This window comes from Bufo bufo, chromosome 1, assembly GCF_905171765.1.
Source record: "Bufo bufo chromosome 1, aBufBuf1.1, whole genome shotgun sequence".
NCBI lineage: Eukaryota > Metazoa > Chordata > Amphibia > Anura > Bufonidae > Bufo > Bufo bufo.
The window spans coordinates 665057245-665085155 of NC_053389.1; the positions used below are offsets into that span (position 1 = coordinate 665057245).

The 27911-nt window shown below is 43.9% G+C and overlaps 1 protein-coding gene across 1 annotated transcript in view; it reads right to left on the reverse strand.

Annotated features, from left to right (window-relative positions):
* Position 1: 1 nt before the first annotated feature.
* Positions 2-27911, reverse strand: part of SLC30A4 (solute carrier family 30 member 4) — a 44789-nt gene continuing 16879 nt past the window's right edge. The window contains exons 4-7 of the mRNA XM_040414028.1: positions 27379-27574; positions 17235-17340; positions 11470-11604; positions 2-1699 (exon numbers count right to left, since the gene is read on the reverse strand). Of these exons, the coding sequence (XP_040269962.1) occupies positions 1551-1699; positions 11470-11604; positions 17235-17340; positions 27379-27574 (586 nt within the window). The 3' untranslated portion in view covers positions 2-1550. The remainder of the gene's footprint in view (positions 1700-11469; positions 11605-17234; positions 17341-27378; positions 27575-27911) is intronic.

Sequence of the window (27911 nt, forward strand, 5' to 3'; positions counted from 1 at the left end):
AATATGTATTAAATCAACCGACAAAAGTGTCTCTACACAATATGACATTAGCAGCACTGATTGCAAAAGTGTCAGACTTTGTAGGGACACACTTCGAACACCCAGTTGTCAATATACATTTCTAGGAGGAATTAACAGAGGAACAGTTAAGCAGAGTTCTAAGAAAAGATGCTCCAGAATTGTTGTTATATATATACACTAGAGCTTACTAAAATAGACATGCCCAGAGTGGTGATAGCTTCTCCTTAATTCCATCCTCCAAATACCTTCGATGAAATACTTGCGGCATTTTATGTTGCCATCCATTTGTGTAAAATCCAGGGGATCTATACTATTATAGTTACTGGCTAGAACCTGTCACACACTTGAGAAACAAACATTGCTTCCAGCCGGGTATAACACTGTCCATATTGAGACTGGCACAATATATGGAGTTGTGCTTTTATTTGCTTTAAGGTGTCCATGCTTAAGAAATATGGGCATAAGTTATTTACATTTGCAGCATAATTTCCCGTACTAATAAGTGTGAGCAGCCATGTTACTTGCTCTAGAAGGGCAAAATGAAATATTCATTAACTCAGAACAGCGCCACTTAGTGGCCAAGTAAATTAGCATTATAAACTTCCAACTCAGTACAAGAAATACCCTTGTTACAAGCCATATAGACTGTATGTGCTTTCCTGGTCGAGAATTCTGCATTTTAACACTGATATGTCTGATCTGCTTTATGGATACTGTAGTGGTACAACAAGCTACAGCACCTTTAGGGTCTGTCTCATTGTCAGTATATCAACAGCAGTGGAAAAGTGCAAAGTTCAACAACACTGTTGCAGAAGACATTACAAGCTTCATTTCCTGCTGTCGAGTCGATTCACTCGCAAGAATAAAAATCTAAATGTAGTTAATATATACACCACAAAACTCGTAACTGAGCCCAGTAGGGGTGTGGTACCATTGCTAACAGAAAAACTAGGACAAAAAGGTCCCATAAAGACTTTATGATGCTGTCCTCTTGAGGCTATAAAACTATTATTAACCTGTTTCGTGTAGCAATTTATGGAGTGCATGCCCTGGAGTGAAGTTGTATACAGGCTCTTGATTTGCTCTCTCTTCAGAGGCACATGAACTTTATGTAGGGTGGGGATGGCTTGCTCTTATGTATTAACCTCTAGATGCCGCTATGTAAATCTAAACAACCATGTTCTATTAAATAAAGTCAAACCACAGGATCAATAAAGCTAGTGACTTGATAGGATTACCGCAAAAGTGTACTTTGTGTCCTCAGGGCAGGGCTTTATTTTTGTCACCCTAGGTCTGAGGTATGTGCAAACTTGCTTAAATCTGTAAACAGCACTTCAAAATTGGTCTGTTAGTCCACAATGGAGCATTCCTCCTTTCTTCAGACAGATTCTAAGAACCCCAGGTTCTAATACAAAAATGTGCTTCTGTTGATGTGTATTGCAACAATACACCATCACTCAGACAGGTTTCTAGGTCAGAGATATTGCTGTAATCTGGAGAGTGTGCGGTAAGGCAGCAAGCCACAGGATTTAGGCACTGGAACAGTTAGCACATGTTGTGTTCTCTTCTCGTCTGTAGCTCTGCATTTGTATAAAGCACTTGTACATCCCATAGGTATTGAGAAGGATCTGTCTGGCTTTGCTTTGCACTTCTTCCCACTTCAATGAAGACCCTGGACCTACATGGACAGAAGGCAAACAAATTTAAAAGAGGGTGAAGAAAATGCTAAACTAATACCCATCACTAAAAACCTTTAAATTTTCTATTTTTAACATTGAAAAAAAAAGAAACTCAAGTGTAACAGCACCATCCTATCCATAAGGGATCCTTGTTTTGCATCCAATTCGATTGTCGTCCTCTAGCAGCCAGGTACAGGGCTGTAGTCAGCCAGATAAAATACAGATGCTCTACAAAGTGGCTTGCCTGGTAGCTCAACATGGAAAGGTGAGTGTAAAACCGCTCCAAACATGACACCACAGTGTATTTTACAGTCCTTCCTATAAAGTACCTCCCTTTTTTTCTTGATATCATACATTTCCTAGGGATAAATTTCAGTCATGCACCTGAATGTCCAGATACAGTTGGTTGAAACAGGTTTGTTGCCCTTTACATCTCTACACTAAGACTCCTACTAAGCACTCTAAGGAGAATTAGTACCCCCGATTCCTGAAGAAGGCCTCTCACCCAGTTAAACCAGTTCTCTCTCCTCTGCACTGATAAGGGGCAATCATTCCAAAACAGCTGTTTGCAGATGAGATAATGGCTTGGCTATATCGCAAGGCCTGTTTATAGGAGTTTTCTGACTTATGCTGATGACCTGTCTTCAGGATAGGTCCATCAGTATCGGATCATGGGGGTCCGACTTGTGGACCCACACCGAACAGCAATTTGTGGAGGCCATAAGCATAGTGCTGTCTATTGCAGGGTTTCCCAACCAGTGTGCCTCCAGCTGTTGCAAAACTACACCTCCCAGCATGCCAGCACAGCCAAAGGCTGTCCGGGCATGCTGGGAGTTGTAGTTTTGCAACAGCTGGAGGCACACTGGTTGGGAAACACTGGTCTATTGTATACCGTTTGTGCTTGGTATCACAGCTCAGCCCTATTTATTTCAAAGGGACCGATCTGGGCCTAGATCACGTGACGTCACTGCTTAGGGTAAGGTGGAGAAGACCATGGTCCACCGATCAGATACTGATGACCTAAGGATATGTCATCAGTATAAAACCTCTTTAAAAAGGTCAAGCATTGACTTATAGGAGGATAGTTACCTTACATCTGGAAGCATCAGAGGTTCAGCTCTTTACTTTTTGAAAGAAATCTACAGGACAAAAATCTTCTAGAATTTCGCACCAACTGGTTGGGAAAAAAACGAGGGTTTGCCACAGATTTCACTCTTTGCATTACAAAAGTAGAAATCTGCAACATAAATTCACATGCTGTGAATTTTAACCAACACTGCATTTCAAGTTCTGTGGATTTCCTTACAGGGTGTGAATGATATTTCTGAAATTCTCACCTACTCTGCTGCTACTATAAACGCTGTAGCTTTTCCACACATAATTTTGCTGCAGAAAATCAGCAGTGTATATGCCACATGTGGAAGTACTCTTAAAGGCCATGTACACCTTCTGAGGCAATTTTTGTTTGATTGCATTTTAGGCTAAAAATCATTTTCAATTGGCCTTTATTAAAAATATTGAGCCAGTCTGTCACAAAGGGTTAACTGTTTTTCTAACTGTGTGACTGGTACCTTCACTTTGTGCCAGTCATCTATTAACCCTCATCTCTAAACTACTGAGAGATCATAAACACTTATTTAATCCACATTCTTATCAGTAAGATACTTGTGATCTCCAACACTCCCATAGAGAATAAATGCAGCAGCTGGGCGCACGCTCAACCTGCTGGTCCATCAGAACGGAGGAACGTATCCCCTATCCTGAGGATAAAAGATAACTTATTAACTTTGCACAACCCCTTTAAAGCATACTTGACGATTATAGATTTGTTGTATTCCCTTTAAAGCATACAATTCAGTTTTCCATTCAATAACTACACTCAGATCTTGAAAATGGTAATTGAGGCAGTTGCCAGGGACTTATCTCATATGTCCTTGCAGGTTGACAAATCAGTAGACAAGGACATATCTCATATGTCCATGCTACTAAAGGATGGATCTCAGGATGTGCAGGAGCTAGCGATATCAGCCTGGGTTTAAAGCACTCAATTTTAGCTTTAAAGCAAGACCAGAATCCATGTGCTACATATGGCGTTAGAAACAGATTCCAGTGATAGCTGCAAATAGTTGCAGCTCTCACTTCTGACACAGTTTTTAAAGGCTGTATCTCTGGTTGTGGGGCAGCTAGCACAACAAGATCTGTCTCTGTCTCTTGGTTGTCAACAGCCCGTCAAGGCAACTGCAATCATATGGTGGGATTTCAGGGAATATACAGGCTTTTGGGGTGCACTTTTCATGAAGCGTAATCCTTGTATTCTATTGGCTGTTACTTTTTTCTTTTTAAACTTAAAACCACATTTTTGATCTTTTTAATTCTAGTAACTTTCTATTTGGGTAACACTTTTACACGTCAAGACTGTGTAAATTGTTCTGGCTACCAGAGCTGCAAAATGTCCAAGCACCCCTGGCAGGAAAAGGATTAATGGATTAGAACATTTTGTAACTTTTTAATTAAAAGAGAACTTGTTAGTAGGATCAACTCTATTAAACCAGACTTGCCACCCCATAGGTTTCACCCTGCTGATTAAAATGATACCTGGTTGGCATCTATTTCGCCATTCCAGTTAAAACAGCTTTATTATATATGCAAGTAAGGACATCAGTGCACCAAGGAGCAGGCCCTATCCCCTTCAGTATACCTCTACTCTTCCATTTTCCCTCCTTCTGCTTGCCTGACAGGACCAGACATCAGCGTTCTCTCACCTGACCCTGTAGTAGCGCATCTGCACCGTGCACAACAATTTTGTCCGTATGTGCAGAACATCTGCTTCATCTAAATAGATGTTTTTTTTTTTAGCTTGTGTTAAAATTGTGGCATATAGCTCTCTATTACAGACCCAAGAGAGGACGGCAATGCCTGGCCCGAACAGTCAAGGAGAGGGTGCACCAAGTGGCTAGGATCCATTCCTTGATGCACGGAAGATGACATTTGCATATAGAAGAAAATTTGGATTACACGTACCAGTAAATAGTTTTCCTTGAGCCCATGACAGACCTCCTCCTTCTATTTGGGACAGGAACCAGAAGTGCTTAAAAGGAGGAAACACCTTCCCATATCCCCAAGAACAAAGGCATCATATGTCCCCTTTTCAAAATTAATAATTAACTCTTTTTTTGGGCCATGAAGCAGAAACTGACCTGGTAGAATCTGCTACAAACTAAACCCTGAAAGGAAGAATCTACCCTTCAATAAATATGCTAGACAAATGGCCTGTTTGATCCATCTAGTTATTGAGAGGAAACTGATTTCTAATGTCTTAGGGACGGACAAAGGGATGGTAAGTAACTACCTCTTGGAAATGGTGGAAACTAGATGACACCTAAAGGTTAAAAAAAAAAAAAAAAAAAAAGGATCTGGGGGAAATACTATTTTCCAGGATTACCACAGAAGGAGGATCTATAGAGAAAATAGTATCTCACTGAAAGGAAACCAAAATCCTTTTGGTAGGTTCAAAGAAGTCTGATGTAAGGGCTAACAAAACTAAGTTTAGATTCCAAGGATGAGCCCTATGTCTCTGTGCTGGAGCAAGCAGACTCACTGCTCTAATGAATCCAGGAATGCTCTGCTTAGCCAGAGTTCACACTTCAGTTATTTGGTCAGTCATTTCCATCAGTTATTGTGAGCCAAAACCAGGAGTAAAGCCTACACAGAGATCAGGTATAATGGAAAGTTTTGCACCTGTTTGGCTCAAAATAACTTATGGAAATAACTAACCAAATAACTGAAGTGTGAACCCAGTCTAAGCAAAAGTCAAACAGGGCACTCAAAAGCTTAAACCTAAACCTTAAAAGGCCATGTACACATTTGAAGGAAATTTTTATGATTGTATTTTACTCATTTTTGGCTAAAAATAATATTTTCAATTCGCCTTTATTAAAAATATTGAGCCACTGTCAAAGGGTAACTGTGTGACTGGTACTTTCACTTTCAGCTGGTCATCTAATAACCCTAATCTCCAAACTACTGAGAGGTCATAAACACTTATCCTACTGATAAGAATGTGGCTTAGATAAGAACTGAGCTATGAGTGTTTATAAGGTCAGAGAACATAGATAAGAAGTCCATCTGCTCCCCAGATGATGGAAGAAACAGAAAATCCACAGGCTGCTACTAGAGCATCTCAGCTCTGTACACAAAAAAAGGATTCTATATTTTTAATAAATGCAATTTTAAAAAAAAAAGCCCCTCAAAAAGGTGTACATAGCCTTTAAGGGTACTAGTCCTAAAGCTCCTATTCAATCTCTCCTGTAAGAATCTCAATAAGAGCGATATCCGGATTAGCCAACACATCTACTGGCCTAACAAACCTACAAAAGGTCCTCCAGATCCTAAGACAGATAACCAATGTAAGTCTTCCTGCTAGCCATTAGAGTGGAAATAATCTCATCAGAAAGACTTCTCTTCAGAAAAACTCCTTTCAGCTCTTTTTTGTAACTGTGGCAATGTATCTCCGGCCAAAGACACTGATGATGAAGAAGGGATTTCACATGGGCCCCACCCTCGAGGTCTGGCAACTGTGGTCAAGGAAATAAATTGTCTACCTTCCATGAAATTCCCCCCTGCAAATTAATTAACTCCACCTAACACGTTGTTGAATTTAGGGGGAGGGGATGATTGGTTTTCAGCCAGATCCCCGAGTCCAGGGACTCCTGACATCTGTCCCACTCTGCCAAAATCTGAAGTTGTAATTCTCTTGTATGATACTGTCACGGTAGGTGAGGGAAGGGAACAAAATTACGGTAAGCAAAACAGCAGGCTAGGCCCCACAGCTAGGGAACAGGGAAAGGTAACCCCCTGACTGCTATCAACATAAACAAATCTCAATGGTAGAAGTGAAGTGTTCATGCACACCAACCTAAGCCCTGCTGCAACTGACACAAACCCTCAGCTAGGGAGCAGACGAAAAGACAACCGGTTCCCTGCAGAAGATAAAAGGAACTAGCGTCTACCTAAGGCCTAGCCAGAACAAACAGGAGGACTTAACTAAAGACAAACTGGGAGCAGAAGATCCACCAAACACCAGCAGAGAACTGCAGGAGAAACTATAAACCGCAAGGGCTATAGCGAGAGGCAGGTATAAATAGCATCACTAACTAATGAGCAGAACCTGTGAGGGGGTGGGATCCTGCCCAAAGTCATAACAAAGCAATCTGTCAGATTCACGTGCAGCAAGTCTGACAGATCTTCTCAGATCACTCACAGGGCAGGGCGTGACAGATACTGAGGCCATTTCACATTTTTGAACAGACTAACAGAGCCTTTTGGTGGGTAAGAAAACACCACCCCCAGAAACTAAAATTGACTTGGGGATAAGTTGGACTTTAACTAAGGCCTCTTTCACACGGGCGTTGCGGGAAAATGTGCGAGTGCGTTGCGGGAAAACCCGCGATTTTTCCGCGCGAGTGCAAAACATTGTAATGCGTTTTGCACTCGCGTGAGAAAAATCACGCATGTTTGGTACCCAAACCCGAACTTCTTCACAGAAGTTCGTGCTTGGGTTAGGTGTTGTGTAGATGTTATTATTTTCCCTTATAACATGGTTATAAGGGAAAATAATAGCATTCTGAATACAGAATGCTTAGTAGGTGATCAATTGAGGGTTAAAAAAAAAAATTAACTCACCTTCTCCTCTTGTTCGCGTAGAAGGGCTAAAGGACCTTTGGTGACGTCAGATCACATGCTCCAATCACATGGTCCATCACAGTGGTGATGGACCATGTGATTGGAGCATGTGATCTGACGTCACCACAGGTCCTAGCCGGTAGTTCATCTTTTAAGAAGTAAAGAAGAGACCGGGAACTACGCGAACAAGAGAAGGGGAGTTAATTTTTTTTAACCCTCAATTGATCACCTACTAAGCATTCTGTATTCAGAATGCTCTTATTTTCCCTTATAACCAGGTTATAAGGGAAAATAATACAGTGAATAGACTGTCACCTAGCAACCACGCGTGAAAATCGCACCGCATCCGCACTTTCTTGCGATTTTCACGCAACCCCATTCACTTCTATGGGGCCTGCGTTGCGTGAAAAACGCAGAATATAGAGCATGCTGCGATTTTCACGCAACGCACAAGTGATGCATGAAAATCACCGCTCGTGTGCACAGCCCTATAGAAATGAATGGGTCGGTATTCAGTGCGGGTGCAATGCATTCAACTCACGCATCGCATCCGCACGGAATACTCGCCTGTGTGAAAGGGGCCTAAGACTTTGTTTACCCAGGCTATCTTCTGTTTAAGTCTTTGCTCTGAGTTTGCCACCAAAAGGATATAGTCCAGGAAAGGAACGATCACTACATCTCTCTCTCCTGGACATGGGGCATCATCTCTGCTACAACCTTGGTAAAGACTCTCGGAGCCTGTGACAGACCAGAAGGGAGAGCACAAAACTGAAGGTGAAGAACTGTCTCTCAACTGAACAGCTGCTCACAGAAATTTCCGGCAGGCCAAATGTATTGGGATATGATAATATGCATCTCGCAGATCCATGGTCACCATAAAACACTCTTGAGGGAATGGATTTCATCCAAAAACTTTTGTACACCAGACTCTGTGCTCCAAGCACTTAAGATTTAGTATAATTTGAAACCTACCCAATTTCTTTATTATATTTTTCTTTTCCTCTATAATACTCTTACGATGAAAGTTTTCAGCCCTCCTGCAGATCCTAAGGGCTCATTAACATTACCGTAGGCCGCCTGTGCCCGTATTGACATAAGTGGGTCCGCAAGATACGGCGTGGAGCAGAGGAATGGATCGGAAGCACTACAAAACACTTCCATGGGCTTTTAGATCTGTGCCTCTGCACCACAAAAAATAGGACATGTCCTATCTTTTGCCGTATATTGCGAATCACGGACCCATTCAAGTCATTGAGTCCACACCGCAATACGGGATTCACACGCCCATTGCCCATTCATTGTGGACCGCAATTTGCGGTCTGCAGTCGTATGAATGCGCCCGGCCCCTAATAGTATGGAATCCCTTTTTTCTTATCCAAAGCTTTCTCCAGTCATTTATCAAGCATCAGCCTAGGGGTGGGCGATATGGCCTAAAATCTATATTGCAATATAATTTTAAGCATGTGCGATATATTGTTTTCTATATTTGGGGGGGGGTGTTCAAACTTTTTTTTTTTTTTTTTTTGCTTTTTGTTTAATAACTATTAGCCTCCTTAAGGGCTAGAACCCTTGTCATATTCACCCTAATAGAGCTCTATTAGGGTGAATAGGACTTTAGACTCTCCCTGCTGCCCTGTGCTTTGTGGACACAACAGCAGGGAGTTGACCATGGCAGCCAGCCTCTCATGTGCCCCCCAGCCCCTGATCAGCCCCCTCTGGTAACTCAAACACCCCCTCCCCAGTATTAATCATTGGTGGCAGTGGCCACAGGAGTCCCCCTCCCCCCTCATTGGTGGCAGTGGGCAGTTCCGATCGGAGTCCCAGCAGTGTAATGCTGGGGCTCCGATCGGTTACCATGGCAGCCAGGAGTCACGCTACTGAAGTCCTGGCTGCGATGGTATGTTAGCGAGCAGCATTATACTCACGTGCGCCGTGGCCGCTCCTTCTCATAGGTCTGTGCGGCGCCTATGAGAAGGAGCGCCCGGCGGCCACGGCGCACGTGTGTATAACGCTGCTCACTAACATACCATCGCAGCCAGGACTTCAGTAGCGTGACTCCTGGCTGCCATGGTAACCGATCGGAGCCCCAGCATTACACTGCTGGGACTCAGATCGGAACTGCCCACTGCCACCAATGATGGGGGGGGACCCTGTGGGATATGGCCGGCACATTCATTGGTGGCGCAGTGGCCACAGTCCCTCCCCTCCTCCTCCTACTCTGTTCTCATTGGTGGTCAGTGGCAGCCGCGCACAGTGGGGAGGGAGGGACTCCCTCCTTCTCCACTGTGGCGGCTCAGGAGAACATGGTGCGCGCCGAGATATGCACAAAATCCATATCGTGGCACAAATTTATATCGCATATCGCCCACCCCTACATCAGCCCAAATAAAAATTCACCTTGACATGGGAAGGCACATAACTTAGCTTTAGACCCAGCATCACTATTCCAATTCCTAAGCCAAAGGGCCCTATGTGGCAAATTAAAAAGAGCTGTCCCTCTGGCCGATCATTGCAGTTAGGCCTCATGCACACGACCGTTACATTGTAGAAATGCCTATTGTCCGCAAAACGGACAAGAATAGGACATGCTATATTTCTTTTGCAGGGCCACGGAACGGAGCAATGGATGCGGACAGCACACGGAGTGCTGTCCGCATCTTTTGCGGCCCCATTGACGTTAATGGGTCCGCACCCGAGCCGCAAAAACTGTGGCTTGGATGCAGACCCAAAAAACTGTCGTGTGCATGAGGCCTTAGACTGCAGATGCCTCAGACAACAAATCAACTGCCCTATTTATAAAAAAAAAAAAAGAAAGAAAAAAATGCACAGGGGCGAGTATTCCGCGCGGATGCGCGAGTTTAACGCATTGCACCCGCAGTGAATCCTGACCCATTCATTTCTATGGGGCTGTGCACACAAGCAGGGATTTTCACGCATCACTTGTGCGTTGCGTGAAAAATCGCAGCATGCTCCTCTTTGTGCGTTTTTCACGTAACGCAGGCCCCAAAGAAATGAATGGAGTTGCGTGAAAATCGCAAGCATCCGCAAGCAAGTGCGGATGCGGTGCGATTTTCACGCACGGTTGCTAGGCGACGATCGGGATGGGGGACCCGATCATTATTATTTTCCCTTATAACATGGTTATAAGGGAAAATAATAGCATTCTTAATACAGAATGCATAGTAAAATAGGGCTGGAGGGGTTAAAAAAATAATAATTAAACTCACCTTAATCCACTTGCTCACGCAGCCAGTCTTCTCTTCTGTCTTCTTTTTTTCTGTGTGCAGGAAAAGGACCTGTGGTGACGTCACTCCGGTCATCACATGGTCCGTCACATGATCTTTTACCATGGTGATGGACCATGTGATGACCGGAGTGACATCACCACAGGTCCTTTTCCTGCACACAGCAAAAAAGAAGACAGAAGAGATGCCAGGCTGCGCGAGCAAGTGGATTAAGGCGAGTTTAATTATTTTTTTAACCCCTCCAGCCCTATTTTACTATGCATTATGTATTAAGAATGCTGATATTTTCCCTTATAACCATGTTATAAGGGAAAATAATAAAATCTACAGAACACCGATCCCAAGCCCGAACTTCTGTGAAGTAGTTCGGGTTTGGGTACCAAACATGTGCAATTTTTCTCACGCGAGTGCAAAATGCATTACAATGTTTTGCACTCACGCGGAAAAATCGTGCATGTTCCCGCAACGCACCAGCACCTTTTCCCGCAACGCCCGTGTGAAAGAGACCTAAGCGACTCTGGTTTCTAGTTCCTGTCCAAAGGAGGAGGAGGAGGTCTCTCCAGGAGTGCAGTCATAAGGCAAAGGGAAAAAAACTCTTAACGGCAGAATGGATTTTCGCAGTCCAAGTATTGTTAATCAACCCTTGTCAGTCAGTATGCCAGGTATAATAGGGTTGATACTGCTGACAAATCCTCTTTAAACAAATTATTTTCTGAAACTGAAATTCTACTTCAGGAGGAGATACAGATTAGTGAGGTTTTACCAGATATACTTTCTTCTATTGATGCATTGCTTTATGTATGGAGCTTAATAGTGTGGTCCTGTGCTAGGAATGTACTTACTGAGCTGTAAACGGATTATGGCAGTGGACTTTCCTGTTGTCAGGGACCAGACATTAAGGTCTTCTACTGAATGCACATCATCTATTTTCATCAAGTCGTCTTTAATTTGATCCACATTAAGGTGTTTTGGAACGCCTGGAAGAAATTATTCAAGCCCAACAGTGACTCTTTGTCGTCAAGCTGATTTCACAAGCATTGTTTGTTCAAGATTCCTGGCATCGCTCATGCATGTCAACGCTCAGTGGCAATGAATAGTGATTACAAGATGTTCAAAAGGGATTTTCCGGGAGTTTTGAACATTAGCATTAACAGTATCAAATGATAACTAATACTCACCTACTAAATTCCTCACTTCTCCAGTATTTCCTGAAACCACTGCAGCCAATTTTAATGACCAGTGTGTGGTTACAGCAGTCACATGGATGTTTACTTGTCCTGCTGTTATACAACACTTCACAAGGACAATTAGAGATATAAATCTTATGTATTATATAATATACTAGCAGAAGGACCCGGCTTTGCACGGGTATATTTCATCTATTTCATTTTATCTTTCCGTGTGACGTAAAAAGATACAGTTTCCCCCATAACAGTGACCTCCACAGTGCTTGCCCCTTTAACAGAGACCTTCATAGCGCCCGCCCATTTAATAACACTGACCTCCACAGTACCTGCCCCTTTAGGCAGTAAAGAAAAATGGCTGGGTTGTTATGGAAACCTGGAGTGAAACTGTGTTTATGGCAGTTGGGATTTGAAGAGAAAGACTTGTATTGGCTAATGTGGGTCATTTTATGGGAATATCTCAGGAACGGTACGTCCTTGAGAGCAGAGACCCAGTCTAAAACCTTCCCGGACTTCTGATGTACCTGTGTGCCAAATTTGGTGAAGATCGGTGCAGTCGTTTGGTCGCGCATAAAGAACAGATCTATATATATATATATATATATATATATATTATAATATACAGTGCTGCCAATAATTATTCATACCCCTGGCAAATTTTGACAGGAAATGACATGGGTGTCTCCCAAAGATAATAAGTCGATGTACAAGAGGCATTATTGGGGGGAAACATTTCTCAGCTTTTATTTACATTTGAGCAAAAAGTGTCCAGTCCAAAATTATTCATACCCTTCTCAATAATCAATAGAAAAGCCTTTATTGGCTATTACAGCAATCTAACGCTTCGTATAATTGCAGACCAGCTTTTTGCATGTCTCCACAGGTATTTTTGCCCATTCATCATTAGCAATGAGCTCCAAATCTTTCAGGTTGGAGGATCTTCTTGCCATCACCCTGATCTTTAGCTCCCTCCACAGATTCTCATTGGATTCAAGTGTGGACTCTGGCTGGGCCACTCCAAAATGTTAATGTTGTTGTCTGCTAACCATTTCTTCACCAATTTTGCTGTGTGTTTTGGGTCATTGTCATGCTGAAATGTCCACTGGTGCCCAAGGCCAAGTTTCTCTACAGACTGCCTGATGTAGTCGTTGAGAATCCTCATGTATTGCTCCTTTTTCATGGTGCCGTTTTCTGTGATTAGGTTCCCTGGTCCATTGGCTGAAAAACACCCCCAAAGCATTAGGTTCCCACCACCATGTTTGACAGTGAGGATGGTGTTCTTTGGGTTGAAGGCTTATCCTTTTTTACGCCAAATGAAAGAAACATCATTGTGACCAAACAATTAAATTTTTGTTTCATCTGACCAGAAGTCTTCTTTGTCCAGATGAGCTTTTGCAAAGGCCAAGATTTTGTGTGCCTTATCTGGAGAAGTGGCGTCCTCCTTGGTCTGCATTGTGCGTTGGATTGTCTGCCTTGAGACATTGCCACCAGCAGAGCCCAGATTCACCAGGATCGCCTTGGTGGTGATACTTGGATTCTTTTTCACCTCTCTAACTATCCTCCTGGCCAGCACAGGTGTCACTTTTGGCTTCCGACCACGTCCTCTGAGATTTTCCACAGTGCAGAACATCTTGTATTTTTTGCTCAAATGTAAATAAAAGCAGAGATGTTTTTTCCCACAATAATGCCTCTTGTACATAGTCTTATTATCTTTTGGGAGACACCTATGTCATTTCCCGTCACAACATTACTTGCTGGTTGAATAAAAGTAACTAAGTCAAAATTTGACAGGGGTATAAATAATTATGGGCAGCACTGTATATATAAAACTAGATAGTTTTATGTAGGAATGTAGTACCTAGATGTAGACCATGGGTCCCATAGTTTCAAGTACCTGCCAGGGGGATGGTGAATGAAGGACAGTGATTTCTCAAACATACAAGTGGAATTAATGTGATGTAGTATATCAGAAATTGGAGGAACGCTTGTGCTCTTCAAGTTGGCAATAATTGCTAGTTTCATTGCCAGAAATAAATGTGCCAATACCCCTTTATATTTCTTTGGTATGTTATCAAATTCCAGATATAGTATGAGCTATTGGGTATCCCACCAGTTTAGATGCTATAGAAAAGACCTCTTACAACAGGTTATTAAGAAGAGCGCAATACCATAGGGCAGGCATGCTCAACCTGCGGCCCTCCAGCTGTTGTAAAACTACAACTCCCACAATGCCCTGCTGTAGGCTGTTCAGGCATGCTGGGAGTTGTAGTTTTGAAACAGCTGGAGGGCCGCAGGTTGAGCATGCCTGCCATAGGGTATGCATTAAAAGGCCTTTACCACCACAGTTTCTCCAGCACTGATGTGAGACTCCCAGGAACATGTGACACAATCTGTCAGGGGTTTAGTACCACCAAAGCATGGTTTTCATGATTTATTCATAGTGTGTGGTACATTTTAACAATTTAGCAGAGAAGCGTAAAGCTGTCGTCCATTCGACATTTGAGAAGGTTTTGCCTACTTCCGATTCCCAGGAGAGAAAAGGTGAAGACTTAATAAAAAAAAAAAGTCTCCTTGCTCCCAATCATGACAAATAGATCTGAGGGGCATGGATTTTGTCGTAGGGACTGACTATAGTTTCAATAGAGTACGATTAATAGTAGCAGAGCCTCAAAGTTCTGACTGAACAAGATGTCGGTGCCTTAAGTATTTGTAAAAGGTCCTTGATCGGGGTATTGGAAGGAGTGTAGATCGGACAAGGATGCCACTTGTAATGTTAGTGATACCCAGTGCCACCCTGGAGTTCAAATCAATGTCAGAAACAAGGAAACTGATGGAGTCAAGTGGGAGAAGTTCTAATATGGTGGCGGGTTTGCAGATGGTCAGCACATGAAACTTCATCCAATTTTTGATAGCTGCGTCTATAAGAAAGGAGGGATTGTTTGGGAGGGGAGGGTACTGTTTTTTTTTATTTGATCAAATTTCCTACTGTTGTGCTAATGAAACCGCTTTCACTAATGCAGAATGACCAAAGAAAAGAAGATACACAGAAGTGATGGAAGAAAAAAAAAGAATGACAGAGTGAAGACAATCAGTCATGCATGAGAAGGGAGGACAGTGGAGAATTGGAAGGGGCCATTTTTTGGATCAGTGCTTTAGAGGATTTTCCCACTACAGGCAGTGATGGCAGATGGATTGCTGAACAGAGAACTACAACCCAGTCCCATTGACATAATTGCAATTTTTTTTTTTTTAAGCAGATTTTTTTTCAACAGTTATTAAAGTTACATAAACATAAGTGACAAGTTTTCACACCATTATACATAGTTGTCAGCTGTGTACCAAAAAACAGAACCCCCACCCCCTAGTGAAGAGATGGTTACTCGGTACCCCTGAAAGGGTATCAAACTTCTTAACATCTAAGAAATCATGTCTATCTATAAGAGTGTGATCTGAACCCACCTGTCTCCAAATTCAAACATAGCTCCCATTTCCCCCTCTACGTCATTCCCAACAAATCTACTGTTCCCTACATCGGATCTGAACATAAAGATTTGCTATCTAACCGCACCACTTTAGCCTCCCTTCCCCAATCGCCAGGGGATTAGAGGCAGGCCTGGAGGAAGACGCGCCAATCTTGGAAGAAACCCACTTGTCCCATATTTTTGAAAACCTGGCGGATACACTGCCTTTTGACATAGACCTCTTTTTCTAGTCGAGGTATACCATCCGTTCTATTTAGAAACTCAGCTAAAGTGGGGGGGTTGTGAGCCAAGCAAAAGCCCTGTATTTCTAATCCTAGACAAGCCCTTTAAAAGGGCTTCTGTCACCCCACTAAAGTCATTTTTTTGGGCTAGTTTAATTACTTATATTGCGATATATGAAAATATAATGGTCTTACTTACTTTGATTCAGCAGTTTCTTCTAAAAACGAAGTTTTATAATATGTAAATTAGCTGCAGAAAACCGCCCCCTCGTCGTGTTGATTGACTGGGCCAGCCGGGATCTCCTCCTCCGGCCAGCCCTGTCGGCATTTCAAAAATCGCGCGCCTGTGTTCATTCGGCGCAGGCGCTCTGAGCTGAGGAGGCTCGCCTCCTCAGCACTCCCTCAGTGCGCCTGCGCCGATGACGTCTTCTATTTCGGTGATGTCATCGGTGCAGGCGCACTGAGGGAGTTCTGAGGAGGCGAGCCTCCTCATCTCAGAGTGCCTGCGCCGAATGAACACAGGCGCGCGATTTTTGAAATGCCGACAGGGCTGGCCGGAGGAGGAGATCCCGGCTGGCCCTGTCAATCAACACGACGAGGGGGCGGTTTTCTGCAGCTGCTACCAGCAAGTAGCCGCCCTACTTGCTGGTAGAGACCTAATTTACATATTATAAAACTTTGTTTTTAGAAGAAATGGGTCCGCAAATCCGGAGATGCGGAACGGAACCCTACGGAAGCACTACGGAGTGCTTCCATGGGGTTTCGTCCCGTACTTCCGTTCCGCAAAAAGATAGAACATGTTCTATCTTTTTGCGGAACGGCTGGATCGCGGACCCATTCAAGTGAATGGGCCTACGATCTGCTGAGGCTGCCCCACGGACTGTGCTCTTGTATTGCGGGTCGCAATACGGCAACGGGGCGCACACGCCAGTGTGAAAGAGGCCTAACTGTTCACAAAGTCTTAACTTCTAGTTCTGTGTATTCTGTATAATCCACGTCATTTTTGTTCTCTACATCAAAACATTCCCAATTAAACTAGTTATAGATACAACAATAAAAGTTAAATGATCTGAATGTCAGGATGATCATTAACTTATCTTTATGGGACAAATCCATTCTAACCGATGGTACTTTGATCCACTAGTTGTAACAGATTTAGGTGTTCTGTTGAATTCCTCGGTTTTGTCAGCTAATGTGTGACAAGACAACCAGCTATTCCAAACCACATCATCTAAGAATATATTAGTCATGTTCTGATAATCCATCACGTAGTCCAGCTAAACTACTGTAGACATCGTGTAAGTCGTCATTCTGAAAATATCACCTAGGTTGAGCTCCGGCTTAAAAGTTATCAATTTCCTGCATAGCATTAATTTCTCCCACCACAAGTATAAAGAGACACCTAAGGATAATTCTACATGCAACTTATTTTCTGCAATTTGCTATGCAGATTTACTGGAGAATTTAACCTATGCACTGCAAGAGGTGCAGTCCAAGACATTTCTCCATAAGAATAAGCAATCTGCTGCACTTTCATGATTCCCAGGACGAGTTTTCCACTACATGTGAAAAGAGTTTTGAAATCCCCATGTATTGTACTGTAAACTGGAACAGATTTGTGGTGCAAAGTCTGCATTGCAAATCCATGGCAGTTCTGCCACATCTGAACATGGTGTATAAATATATAAATACACACACACAAAGCAAAATTTCTACTCACCTTCAAGTATAATTAGTACAGTGTCTCTTACAATGCGCACTGTGGTGAACAGGACGAGTACGGAAAATACGTAGGTACAGATGGGGTCTGCAAGCTTGTATTCTGGCTGGAGAAGTAAAGTAGACATTAGATTTAAACCCATCATTTCTACGAATGCCCTCAGTTCATCAGTCTAATAGCAATGTGTGGGAAAATCTGAAAACAGTTGAAACCAGTAGTGATGAAAGCACAATCTCCACCGACCTTGATGTAAAAACTATTCCTGCGTTCATTACTACAACTGGTGACAGATGTAGAAGGCTAGCTTAACATGATGTTTGGGACATTTGTTCTCCCGGAAGATCAAAAAGAAACCTGGACTGTGGCACACGGGGGAAATATTCCCTACAAAACTTTGGAGCGGTTTTCATTACCCCTTGTGCCACAATCCACTCCTTTTGATCAAAAAGGCAAATGGAAGAACAACCTGCCAAACATCATGTAAACCTAGCTATAAATGGCATAGATGGGCATTTTATACACTGCTCAAAAAAATAAAGGGAACACAAAAATAACACATCCTAGATCTGAATTAATTAAATATTCTTCTGAAATACTTTATTCTTTAAATAGTTGAATGTGCTGACAACAAAATCACACAAAAATTAAAAAAATGGAAATCAAATTTTTTAACCCATGGAGGTCTGGATTTGGAGTCCCACTCAAAATTAAAGTGGAAAAACACACTACAGGCTGATCCAACTTTGATGTAATGTCCTTAAAACAAGTCAAAATGAGGCTCAGTAGTGTGTGTGGCCTCCACGTGCCTGTATGACCTCCCTACAACGCCTGTGCATGCTCCTGATGAGGTGGTGGACGGTCTCCTGAGGGATCTCCTACCAGACCTGGACTAAAGCATCTGCCAACTCCTAGAAAGTCTGTGGTGCAACGTGACGTTGGTGGATAGAGCGAGACATGATGTCCCAGATGTGCTCAATTGGATTCAGGTCTGGGGAACGGGCGGGCCAGTCCATAGCATCAATGCCTTCGTCTTGCAGGAACTGCTGACACACTCCAGCCACATGAGGTCTAGCATTGTCTTGCATTAGGAGGAACCCAGGGCCAACCGCACCAGCATATGGTCTCACAAGGGGTCTGAGGATCTCATCTCAGTACCTAATGGCAGTCAGGCTACCTCTGGTGAGCACATGGAGGGCTGTGCGGCCCTCCAAAGAAATGCCACCCCACACCATTACTGACCCAATGCCAAACCGGTCATGCTTAAGGATGTTGAAGGCAGCAGAACGTTCTCCACGGCGTCTCCAGACTCTGTCACATGTGCTCAGTGTGAACCTGCTTTCATCTGTGAAGAGCACAGGGCGCCAGTGGCGAATTTGCCAATCTTGGTGTTCTCTGGCAAATGCCAAACGTCCTGCACGGTGTTGGGCTGTAAGCACAACCCCCACCTGTGGACGTCGGGCTCTCATATCACCCTCATGGAGTCTGTTTCTGACCATTTGAGCAGACACATGCACATTTGTGGCCTGCTGGAGGTCATTTTGCAGGGCTCTAGCAGTGCTCCTCCTGTTCCTCCTTGCACAAAGGCGGAGGTAGCGGTCCTGCTGCTGGGTTGTTTCCCTCCTACAGCCTCCTCCACGTCTCCTGATGTACTGGCCTGTCTCCTGGTAGTGCCTCCATGCTCTGGACACTATGCTGACAGACACAGCAAACCTTCTTGCCACAGCTCGCATTGATGTGCCATCCTGGATAAGCTGCACTACCTGAGCCACTTGTGTGGGTTGTAGACTCCGTCTCATGCTACCACTAGAGTGAAAGCACCGCCAGCATTCAAAAGTGACCAAAACATCAGCCAGGAAGCATAGGAACTGAGAAGTGGTCTGTGGTGACCACCTGCAGAACTACTCCTTTATTGGGGGTGTCTTGCTAATTGCCTATAATTTCCACCTGTTGTCTATCCCATTTGCACAACAGCATGTGAAATTGATTGTCACTCAGTGTTGCTTCCTACCTGGATAGTTTGATTTCACAGAAGTGTGATTGACTTGGAGTTACATTGTGTTGTTTAAGTGTTCCCTTTATTTTTTTTGAGCAGTGTATATAGGCACAACTCTGCTGACAGATGCCCTATAATATTGTGTGAAGCCGAAGATAATCCCTGTCATACAGATAGATTTAAGGGTTTTTATTTTTAGCAACGTTAGTAATTTGAATCTTAATAAATGATGGCATGTTAAACATGATCTGGGTCTGTCTTACCATCAGATGTCAGGCCCACTTTACATGTAGCAATCAGCTCTCGGATTACACACATTTTTAAAGGGAGTCTTGATCCTTTGCTTCATTCTAGAGAAAAGGTGCTTATAATCCATATACAAATGAGCTGTTAAGTGCACCAAGGGCGACATAAAACACTCTTTGCACCACCTCTCCTTCTTGATTGCAGGGCCAGAGGGAAGACTATGCAGGAACCTGACGCTGTACATCTAGGAGTGGGGGATGCTGGCAGAGGAAGCAGGAGGAGCCAGCGTGCACAGATTGTGTTGGACTAGTGTTGAGCGAACTTTCAAGTTTGGCGTCCAAAGTTCGGGTTATTTTTTAATAGTATCTTTTTATTTATTAATTTAGCAAAAAGCATAACAAACACATCAAATACAGACAATCATCAATTGAGTCCAGTACAAATCAAATACATGGGATCAATCATAACAGTTCCTCATGACCCAAGTTTGGGACAGAAGAAAAAGATATCACTTTCAGGATGAACAGTACCCAACATATCAATCCTAAGGAAGATTAAAAGTACTGCACACACACACACCTTCATTGGTCAGAACAGTCTTTCAGTCATCTATGGTACTAGAGTCCGGGCTCCAATCCAGGGGTCCCATAACTTCATGAAGCGATCAGGGGTCCCTCTTCTCTCATACACAAACTTGTATAATTCAAGATCAGCATTAACTAGATGTACCCATTGTTGCACAGTAGGATTCTTAGGAGGTTTCCAGTTGAGAAGGATAGTTTTCCTAGCATAATATAAGAGTATTCTATACAGCTTCCTGCCAAATTTGGTGGGAACAATCTCGTTGGCTACTCCCAACAGACTAGTGAGTTCAGTACAGATGTTAGGAAAGCCTAGTTTGTCATTAAAATATTTATGGATCTCTTCCCAGAAGCCATGAATAATCGGACACTGCCAAACCATGTGTATAAGACAACCGTTTTCATGTCCACATCTTGTACAATGAGGGTTCGGCAATTTACCCATTTTAAATAGTCTCACAGGAGTATAATAAATCCTATGAAGCCATTTAACTTGAATCAACTGATCCCTAGCACTTACCACTGTAGATCTCCATGTACAGCTAGATTCTTTAACATGAACATCTTCCAAACCTTCAATGTCCCTTTTCCACCTAACAAATGCCCTGTCTAGGGGGGAGTCCTGCAACGCCATCAACGACGCATACAGGGTCGACACTGGTTTGACCAACGGAACCCTCCTAATCGCTGCCTCAACTGTACCACACTCCAGCTTTAAAGGTTCTCTACCAAACTGAGCCTGACAGGCATGCCTGAGTTGAAGATATCTATACAAACAACGCTGGGGCAAATTAAACTCCTGTTTCATACTATTAAAGGTTTTAAATAGGCCCTTATAATATAGTTGGGTAAGGTAGCGCACCCCCCTCTGAGGCCAAAATTCAAACTCCAGTAATGAGAACAGCTCTCTGTTTCTCCACAAAGGCAAATATGGCGACCAAGTAATATCATTCTCATCAGGGTTACATTTCTGACCCCATTTGACCCACATCTGTACTGCAGCAGCCATCGATTGGGTGTAGTGTATTGTAGACCTAGCCCCCCTCCTATATGCCAAGTTCGTAAGTGCCTCATAGGACCCCAATAAAGCTGCCTCCAACACTACCGCCGGGTTACCTGAGTCAGCCCGTACCCACCACGCCACATAGCTCAGCTGCACCGCTACATAGTACATGTACAGGTTTGGCAAGACCCCCCCGCAGGTAAGACGCCTGGAGGGTGGATCTCGCTATTCTGGGAGAAGACTTATTCCATAGAAAGGGAGCGATTATTCTATCCAAAGTAGCAAAATGTCTCTTGGGGAGTAACACTGGGGCAGCCCTATATAAGTATAGCAATTTTGGGAGAAGAATCATTTTTACCACATTGATACGCCCAATCAGAGTTAAAGGAAGGTTTTCCCAAGCCTCTAGCTTTCGAGTAATGGATTGCATTGTAGGAGCAACATTCAAATCATAAAATTTTGCTACTTCTTTATGAACAATAATCCCCAAATATGTAAATTGCTCCACAATCTGAAGCTTATTGTTCACCGAAATGCGAGCTGGGTCAACATCATCAACCAGACATAGACTAGACTTAGCCCAGTTCACACGGAGACCCGAGAAACCCCCAAATTGATCAACAACACCTAAAAGGGTATCCAAGGATTTCCCTGAATCTGCTAGGTAAACCAGCATGTCATCAGCATATAATGAAAGCTTTTCTGATATTCCAGCTATTTCCCAGCCTTCTATACCTGAATTAGAGGATATGAGTATCGACAAAGGTTCCATAATTAATGCAAATAACAGGGGGGAGAGAGGGCAGCCCTGTCTAGTGCCTCTACCCAAGGGGAAGGAGTCCGATGTGTACCCATTCACCCTGACTCTCGCCGAAGGGGATCTATAAAGCATTTGTAACCAGCACAAAAATTTCTCCGGAAAGCCCATTTGAGTCAGTACTGCCCACATAAATTCCCATTCTACTGAATCAAATGCTTTTTCATTGTCTAAGGACGCAAGAGCCCTCATACCTCTGTTATCATGTTTGACCTGAAGATTAGTGAACAATCGCCTTAAATTAATATCTGTGGCTTTCCCTGGCATAAAACCCGATTGATCTACCCCAACCAAGGAGAGAATTACCCCCCGCAATCTTAACGCCAGTACCTTCGCAAAGATTTTGACGTCAAGATTCAGAAGTGAGATAGGTCGATAAGAGCTACACTGGTCAGATGGTTTCCCCGACTTGTGAATCACTACTATCGTTGCTCCCAGAAAGGACGGTGGCAACGAACCACTTTCCAGTGCATACCTCAACAGCTTCCCAAATCTACTAACCAGGTCTTTAGAAAATCGCTTATACCATTCAGCAGGAAATCCATCGGGTCCCGGGGTTTTCTTGGTTGCTAAGGAACTAATGGCCGTTTCAATCTCCAGGTCCGATATGTCTGCCGCCAGGGCTCCTCTGTCATCTCTGTCCAAAGAAGGAATATTAATACCTGCTAAGAAATTGACAATTTCCTCCGAAGTAAACGTGATCTTGGGGGCATACAATGTCTCATAATAGGAGGCAAACTGTCGGCAGACATCTCTAGGCTCCCTCAATAAGATCCCTTGGTCATTCAGAACTCCCGCCACCACCGTTTGCTGTGTCTCAGATCTAGTCACGTACGCCAAGGCCCTGCCACACTTATCACCATCTGAAAAAATAGTTTGCCTCTGATTTAAAAGTTTCTTCTCAATATATTCAGTTAAATGCAAAGTAAACCTACGCTGCGCCTCAAGCCACAAAGTCTGCTTCTCAGGGCACGGATCTAGTATATATAACCTCTCCTTATCAGCTAGTTCCGTCTCTAGTTTTATCCGTTTGATATTCAGTTCCTTTCTATGAGTTGCAATAGCAGCAATCAATGCCCCTCTCATTACTGATTTGAAAGCATCCCATTCTACCAGAGGATTCGTAGACCCTTCATTTTCTGCCCAGTAGTCCCCCATTGCATCTAGACTCTCGCTCACCACAGGTAATACCTCGAGCCACATAGGGTTTAACCGCCACTGCTTATCAGTCGAAGCCAGCGGCTGTGACAGTATCAGAAAGAGGGGGGCATGGTCTGAAACTCCTCTCGGTAGATAATCACTAGACTTGATATAGGGGGATAAGTCTCTGCTGACAAAGGCCAGATCTATACGAGAGAGTGAGCCAGTAGAAGCTGAATAGCAAGAGAATTGCGCATCTGTGGGGTGGAAATAGCGCCACGCCTCTACTAAATCATAAGTATTAGCCCAATGTGATAGGACATTGTTGTGTGAGGCCTGGGGAACCCTTCTGTCCCGTATAGGATCTAAAGTGGCATTATAGTCACCCATAATAATATAAGGTATTGCTGGAAATCCTGCTATTTTAGCTGTAATTAAGTCTAGGACCTCTCTGGGGAATGGCGGAGGAATATATAGTCCCACAAATAGGTACTGCAGGCCTCTGACACAAGCATGTAAAATCACATACCTACCATATGGGTCTAGCTGCACAGATAGTATTTGAAATGGAAGACTTTTAGCAATTAAAATAGACACGCCTCTAGCGTAGTTTGAGTAAACCGCATGATATGTGGGGCCTATCCATGGGCGCCGCAAAGCTAGTACTTTCTGGCCCTGCAGGTGCGTTTCTTGCAATAACATTATGTCAGGGTTATACCTCTTCAGATAATTGAACACTAAAGACCGTTTAATCTTATCATTCAGACCCCGAACATTCCACGAAAGTAGCTTAATTACCGCCATTTATTCTTCCAAAGATAACATCTCCATAGTTTCCGACCAATGAAGGCACATTCACGCACACACACAAACCACTTCAAAGAACCCCTCAACAGAGAAACCCTCTCCAACCCACCCATTCCCAACCTCCCTAACCCACCCTGCCCAAACCTTCCTAACATGGTTGAGCCTGACACCCCAAACTAGCAACTCCTGGGTACGATAACCTACCCTAACTCATTAGAACATATATACCATATAGGTACGTTGGTGATAGGAAGCAAGTATATACGTCTACCCACAACAGTGCATAGTCATACAGGGTGTTGCCACCCAGCATACCAATATGGGGTTAAACATCTGATCAATAGACAAAGTCAAAGAACAGGGAATCTAACAGGAGTAATAATGGTGCATTTAAACCAGATACTCCCCCCCTCCCCCAACCATCTTGTCAGCAAAACAATTTAACATTTAATCAAGTATTATATGCTTCAGCTGCCAACACTATAGTATAAACCATCAGCGGTGAGGCCTTGCATTTAGATTTCTCTCAATCCATTCAGTAGCCTCTTCAGGAGTACTAAAAAAACAGACTGTTTCACCATCTTGCACCCTCAAGCGAGAAGGGTAGATCATGGCATATTTCACATTTTTGTCCCTCAGCCGCGCTTAGACCTCAGTAAGCTGCTTCCTTTTCTTCTGGACCTCTGCAGTAAAGTCCGGGTAAAAGGACAAACGGACATTCTCATAGCTGACATTCCCCTTCTGCCGAGCAGCTAGCAAAATAGCGTCTCTGTCCCTGTAGTTCAGGATCTTCATGATGAAAGGTCTAGCAGGGGATCCCGGCGGTAAGGGCCTGGTTGGAATCCGATGTGCCCTTTCTATAAACAAAGCAACTGGAAAGTGAGATGGGATGTAACACTTCTTTTATGAGCTGTTCCGCAAAAATTTCTGAGGTAGACCCTTCTGCTCGCTCCGGTAAGCCCAGGATACGGACGTTGTTACGTCTATTGCGGTTCTCAGTGTCCTCCGCCCTGGCTTGCAGCATCTGTACCTGTTGCAGCAGCTGCCTGGTGTCATTTCCAGCTGCTCTGGACGCATCTTCCACATCACTCACTCTTTGCTCCACTGCAGATGTTCTTTCACGTATTTTGTCAAAATCGTGTCGCAAACAGCTAAGGTCAGACTGTAGATGGTCTATCTTTGATGTAAGAGCAGCTTGACAGGCAGCTATAGCTTTCATAATTTGAGAGGCTTCAGCAGAGGAACCAGGGACAGGAGACCCCTCACTTTCCTGTTCAGTTTGACTCATGGCGTCCATGAATCGTTTAACAGATCATGGAGCCACAGAAGAAGTTTTGCGGCCCATAGAAATAGTCCACAGACACTTTAAAGATCTGCTGGGGTTTGTCACTCATGCAGCAAATCAAGATGAGGCTTTATTAAATTCAGCAAGTCCTGCCACACAGCCAAGTAGACTGCCAGATATCTTTACATTCCTCAGGGGGGATGGGGATAAGTACACCAGCACCACCATTAAACTTTCATATAAACTGTGGTGAACTCTGCAGCTTTCATATATAAGGACTCCTAACAGGATTACCACTGCAGGACTTCAGGATAATAGTGGAAGTAGGGAGATACAGAGCGTTTCGCCGATCCACTCCGTTTGCTGGGGCAGAGAGGAGCGCCGCTGCACATACACTTAACGGCAAGATGGCGCCCACCGCGCGGCTTCTTCCCGCCTCGGTCTTCGGCTCAAGATTCCAGCAGGTATCGGCAGCAGTCCAAGGTAAGTTGTTAGCAACTTTCAGCAAGCCGTACTTGCACTGTGTACCTTGTGGCGGATCGTGTCCCGGCCTCACTCCACACTCTCCTCAGTTTGCGTCCCTCTGCTCCTCTCCCTCAATCCGTCGGCATCCACAGCACCACAGCCAAAACTCAGCAATCCAGCTCCGGGCAGAGTGTCCCCAAGTATGAAGGGGTCCAGCATATAGTGAATGCGCTCAAAAAACCCCGATTATGCCAGGTGTATAAAGGATATTTCACAGGATTTTGTAGGAGCACTGCAATCCTGCTTCCTCACTCCATGCTGGCTCGGCCACGCCCCCAAAGTTCGGGTTATTGAACAAGCATGCACCATGGAAGCCTATAAGAGGCATTCCATCATAATAGAAGTCTGTGGCCAGTATAGACTTCATGACGGAATGGCTCAGTCATAGAATTCCGCTACCACGGATAATAACGGGATTCTTCAATAACCCAAACCCAAACTTTGGACGCCGAACTTAAAACACAAGTTCACTCAACACTATGTTGGACTAGGATTGGGCGATATCAAAAATATTCCCACGATAACGATATTAAGAAATGTAAAGGAGACATTATACACTGTATGGGCAGGCAGCAGGCCACAAGGAGACATTATATAATATATATGGGCTGGCTGCTCGGCAGGCAGTGGGCCACAAGAGTCACCAGGAGACATTATACTGTCTGGACTTAGGAACTATACTGTAAGAGGGCCACAAGGTGACATTATAATGTATGGGACAACAATTTGTAACCCCTCCGCCATCAGTATAATAATGTCTTGTGGCCCCTGTATGGGGGACACAGAGAGACATAGTTTATCAAGTGCCATCACCATGTGCAGTGCAGCTTGCAGGCAGGGCCAGGGCCGCAGAAGACAGACAGTACAACCTTTATTTCTGACACCTGGGCCGTTAGGGTCTCTCACTCCTCTTCCCCCACCTTGGCTTGGACATGGACTGCTGACTGACTTTGCGCCCCTCCTGTGCTTGGCCAGTGGGCGGAGACTTGAATATGGGAGCGAGGAGGAGCCGGGGGTGGCCGCTGCAGGAAGTAATATGTATGGTACGCATATGCAAGATGAGGGCTGACACAGATTTGGGAGTGGTCAGCACGCATATGGCGTCACCAAATACTGCGGTTATTTGGAAACAGCGATATCGCCATATCGCTGTTTCTTAATACAGAGGTATATCGTTGACACCGGTTTACCGCTCAACCCTATGTTGGACCCATCCGTTTGCACAGACCACTATGTGAAATATATCATTACATTCAGCTGAGCTGGTCTTACCAGGCATTCTATCCGCTTTCATCCTGCTTTTATCCTGGGGACCAAGTACCATTTGTAAATGGAACTATATGGTAATGGTAACTATCCATAGGTGATCTGTATACAATATCCACTTGCCTCCTCCTGACATTTCCATTATAACACAGCAGGAAACAATCAGTGTTCAAAGGGGCATCTGAAGCCTCGGATTCCCATGACACTGGAGAGTGAGAAAAATGGCCCAGCCTTCATAAATATACATTTCTTTGCAGTGCTCAGGAAGGGGTTTATTTGCACTTTGTCATGACCTGCCATCGGAATTAAAGCGCCCAGTGACCTTCACGTGAATTGTTATGCAAGAAATTATCCTGAAACTGATGCTTGGCAAACAGCTAATGCGGTAACCTTGGAGGAGACACGATGCTGCTAACCTCGCCAATTATAAGATAATACAGCGTGGTTTCTTTAATGGGACTTATTTCCATATGGGACTTACCTTAAAACGAATGATATATGCTGCAATGAGTACACCAACACTTTGAGCAAGGTCTCCTAGCGCATGTACAAATGCAGCTCGTACTGCCAGGCTACTGTGACTGTGGCCATGGCCATGAGCAGTGGAGGGTGGGTTTGTAGGGCCACCATGAGAGTGTGAATGAGGATGTCCCGCCTGATTCAACAAAAATCCCATTCTGTAAAAAAAAAAAAGTAAAAAGAAAAGAAAAATGTTAGAGAGGTGGAAAGGAAATACAGGGTGGCCCACAAAAGTAGCCTGCCTCCAATATCTCCAAATGAAACTGCCTAATAGTAAATCTATCTTAGGGTACTTTCACACTTGCGACAGAAGATGTCGGAACTGCCTGCCGAATCAGTCAAAACGTATGCAAACTGATCGCATTTGTCAGCCTGATCAGGATTCTGATCCTTATGACAAATGCATTGAAATATCGGATCAGTCTCTCCGGTGTCATCCAGAAAAACGGATCCGGCATTTATTTTTTCACATTTTTTGCGGTCTGAGCATGCACA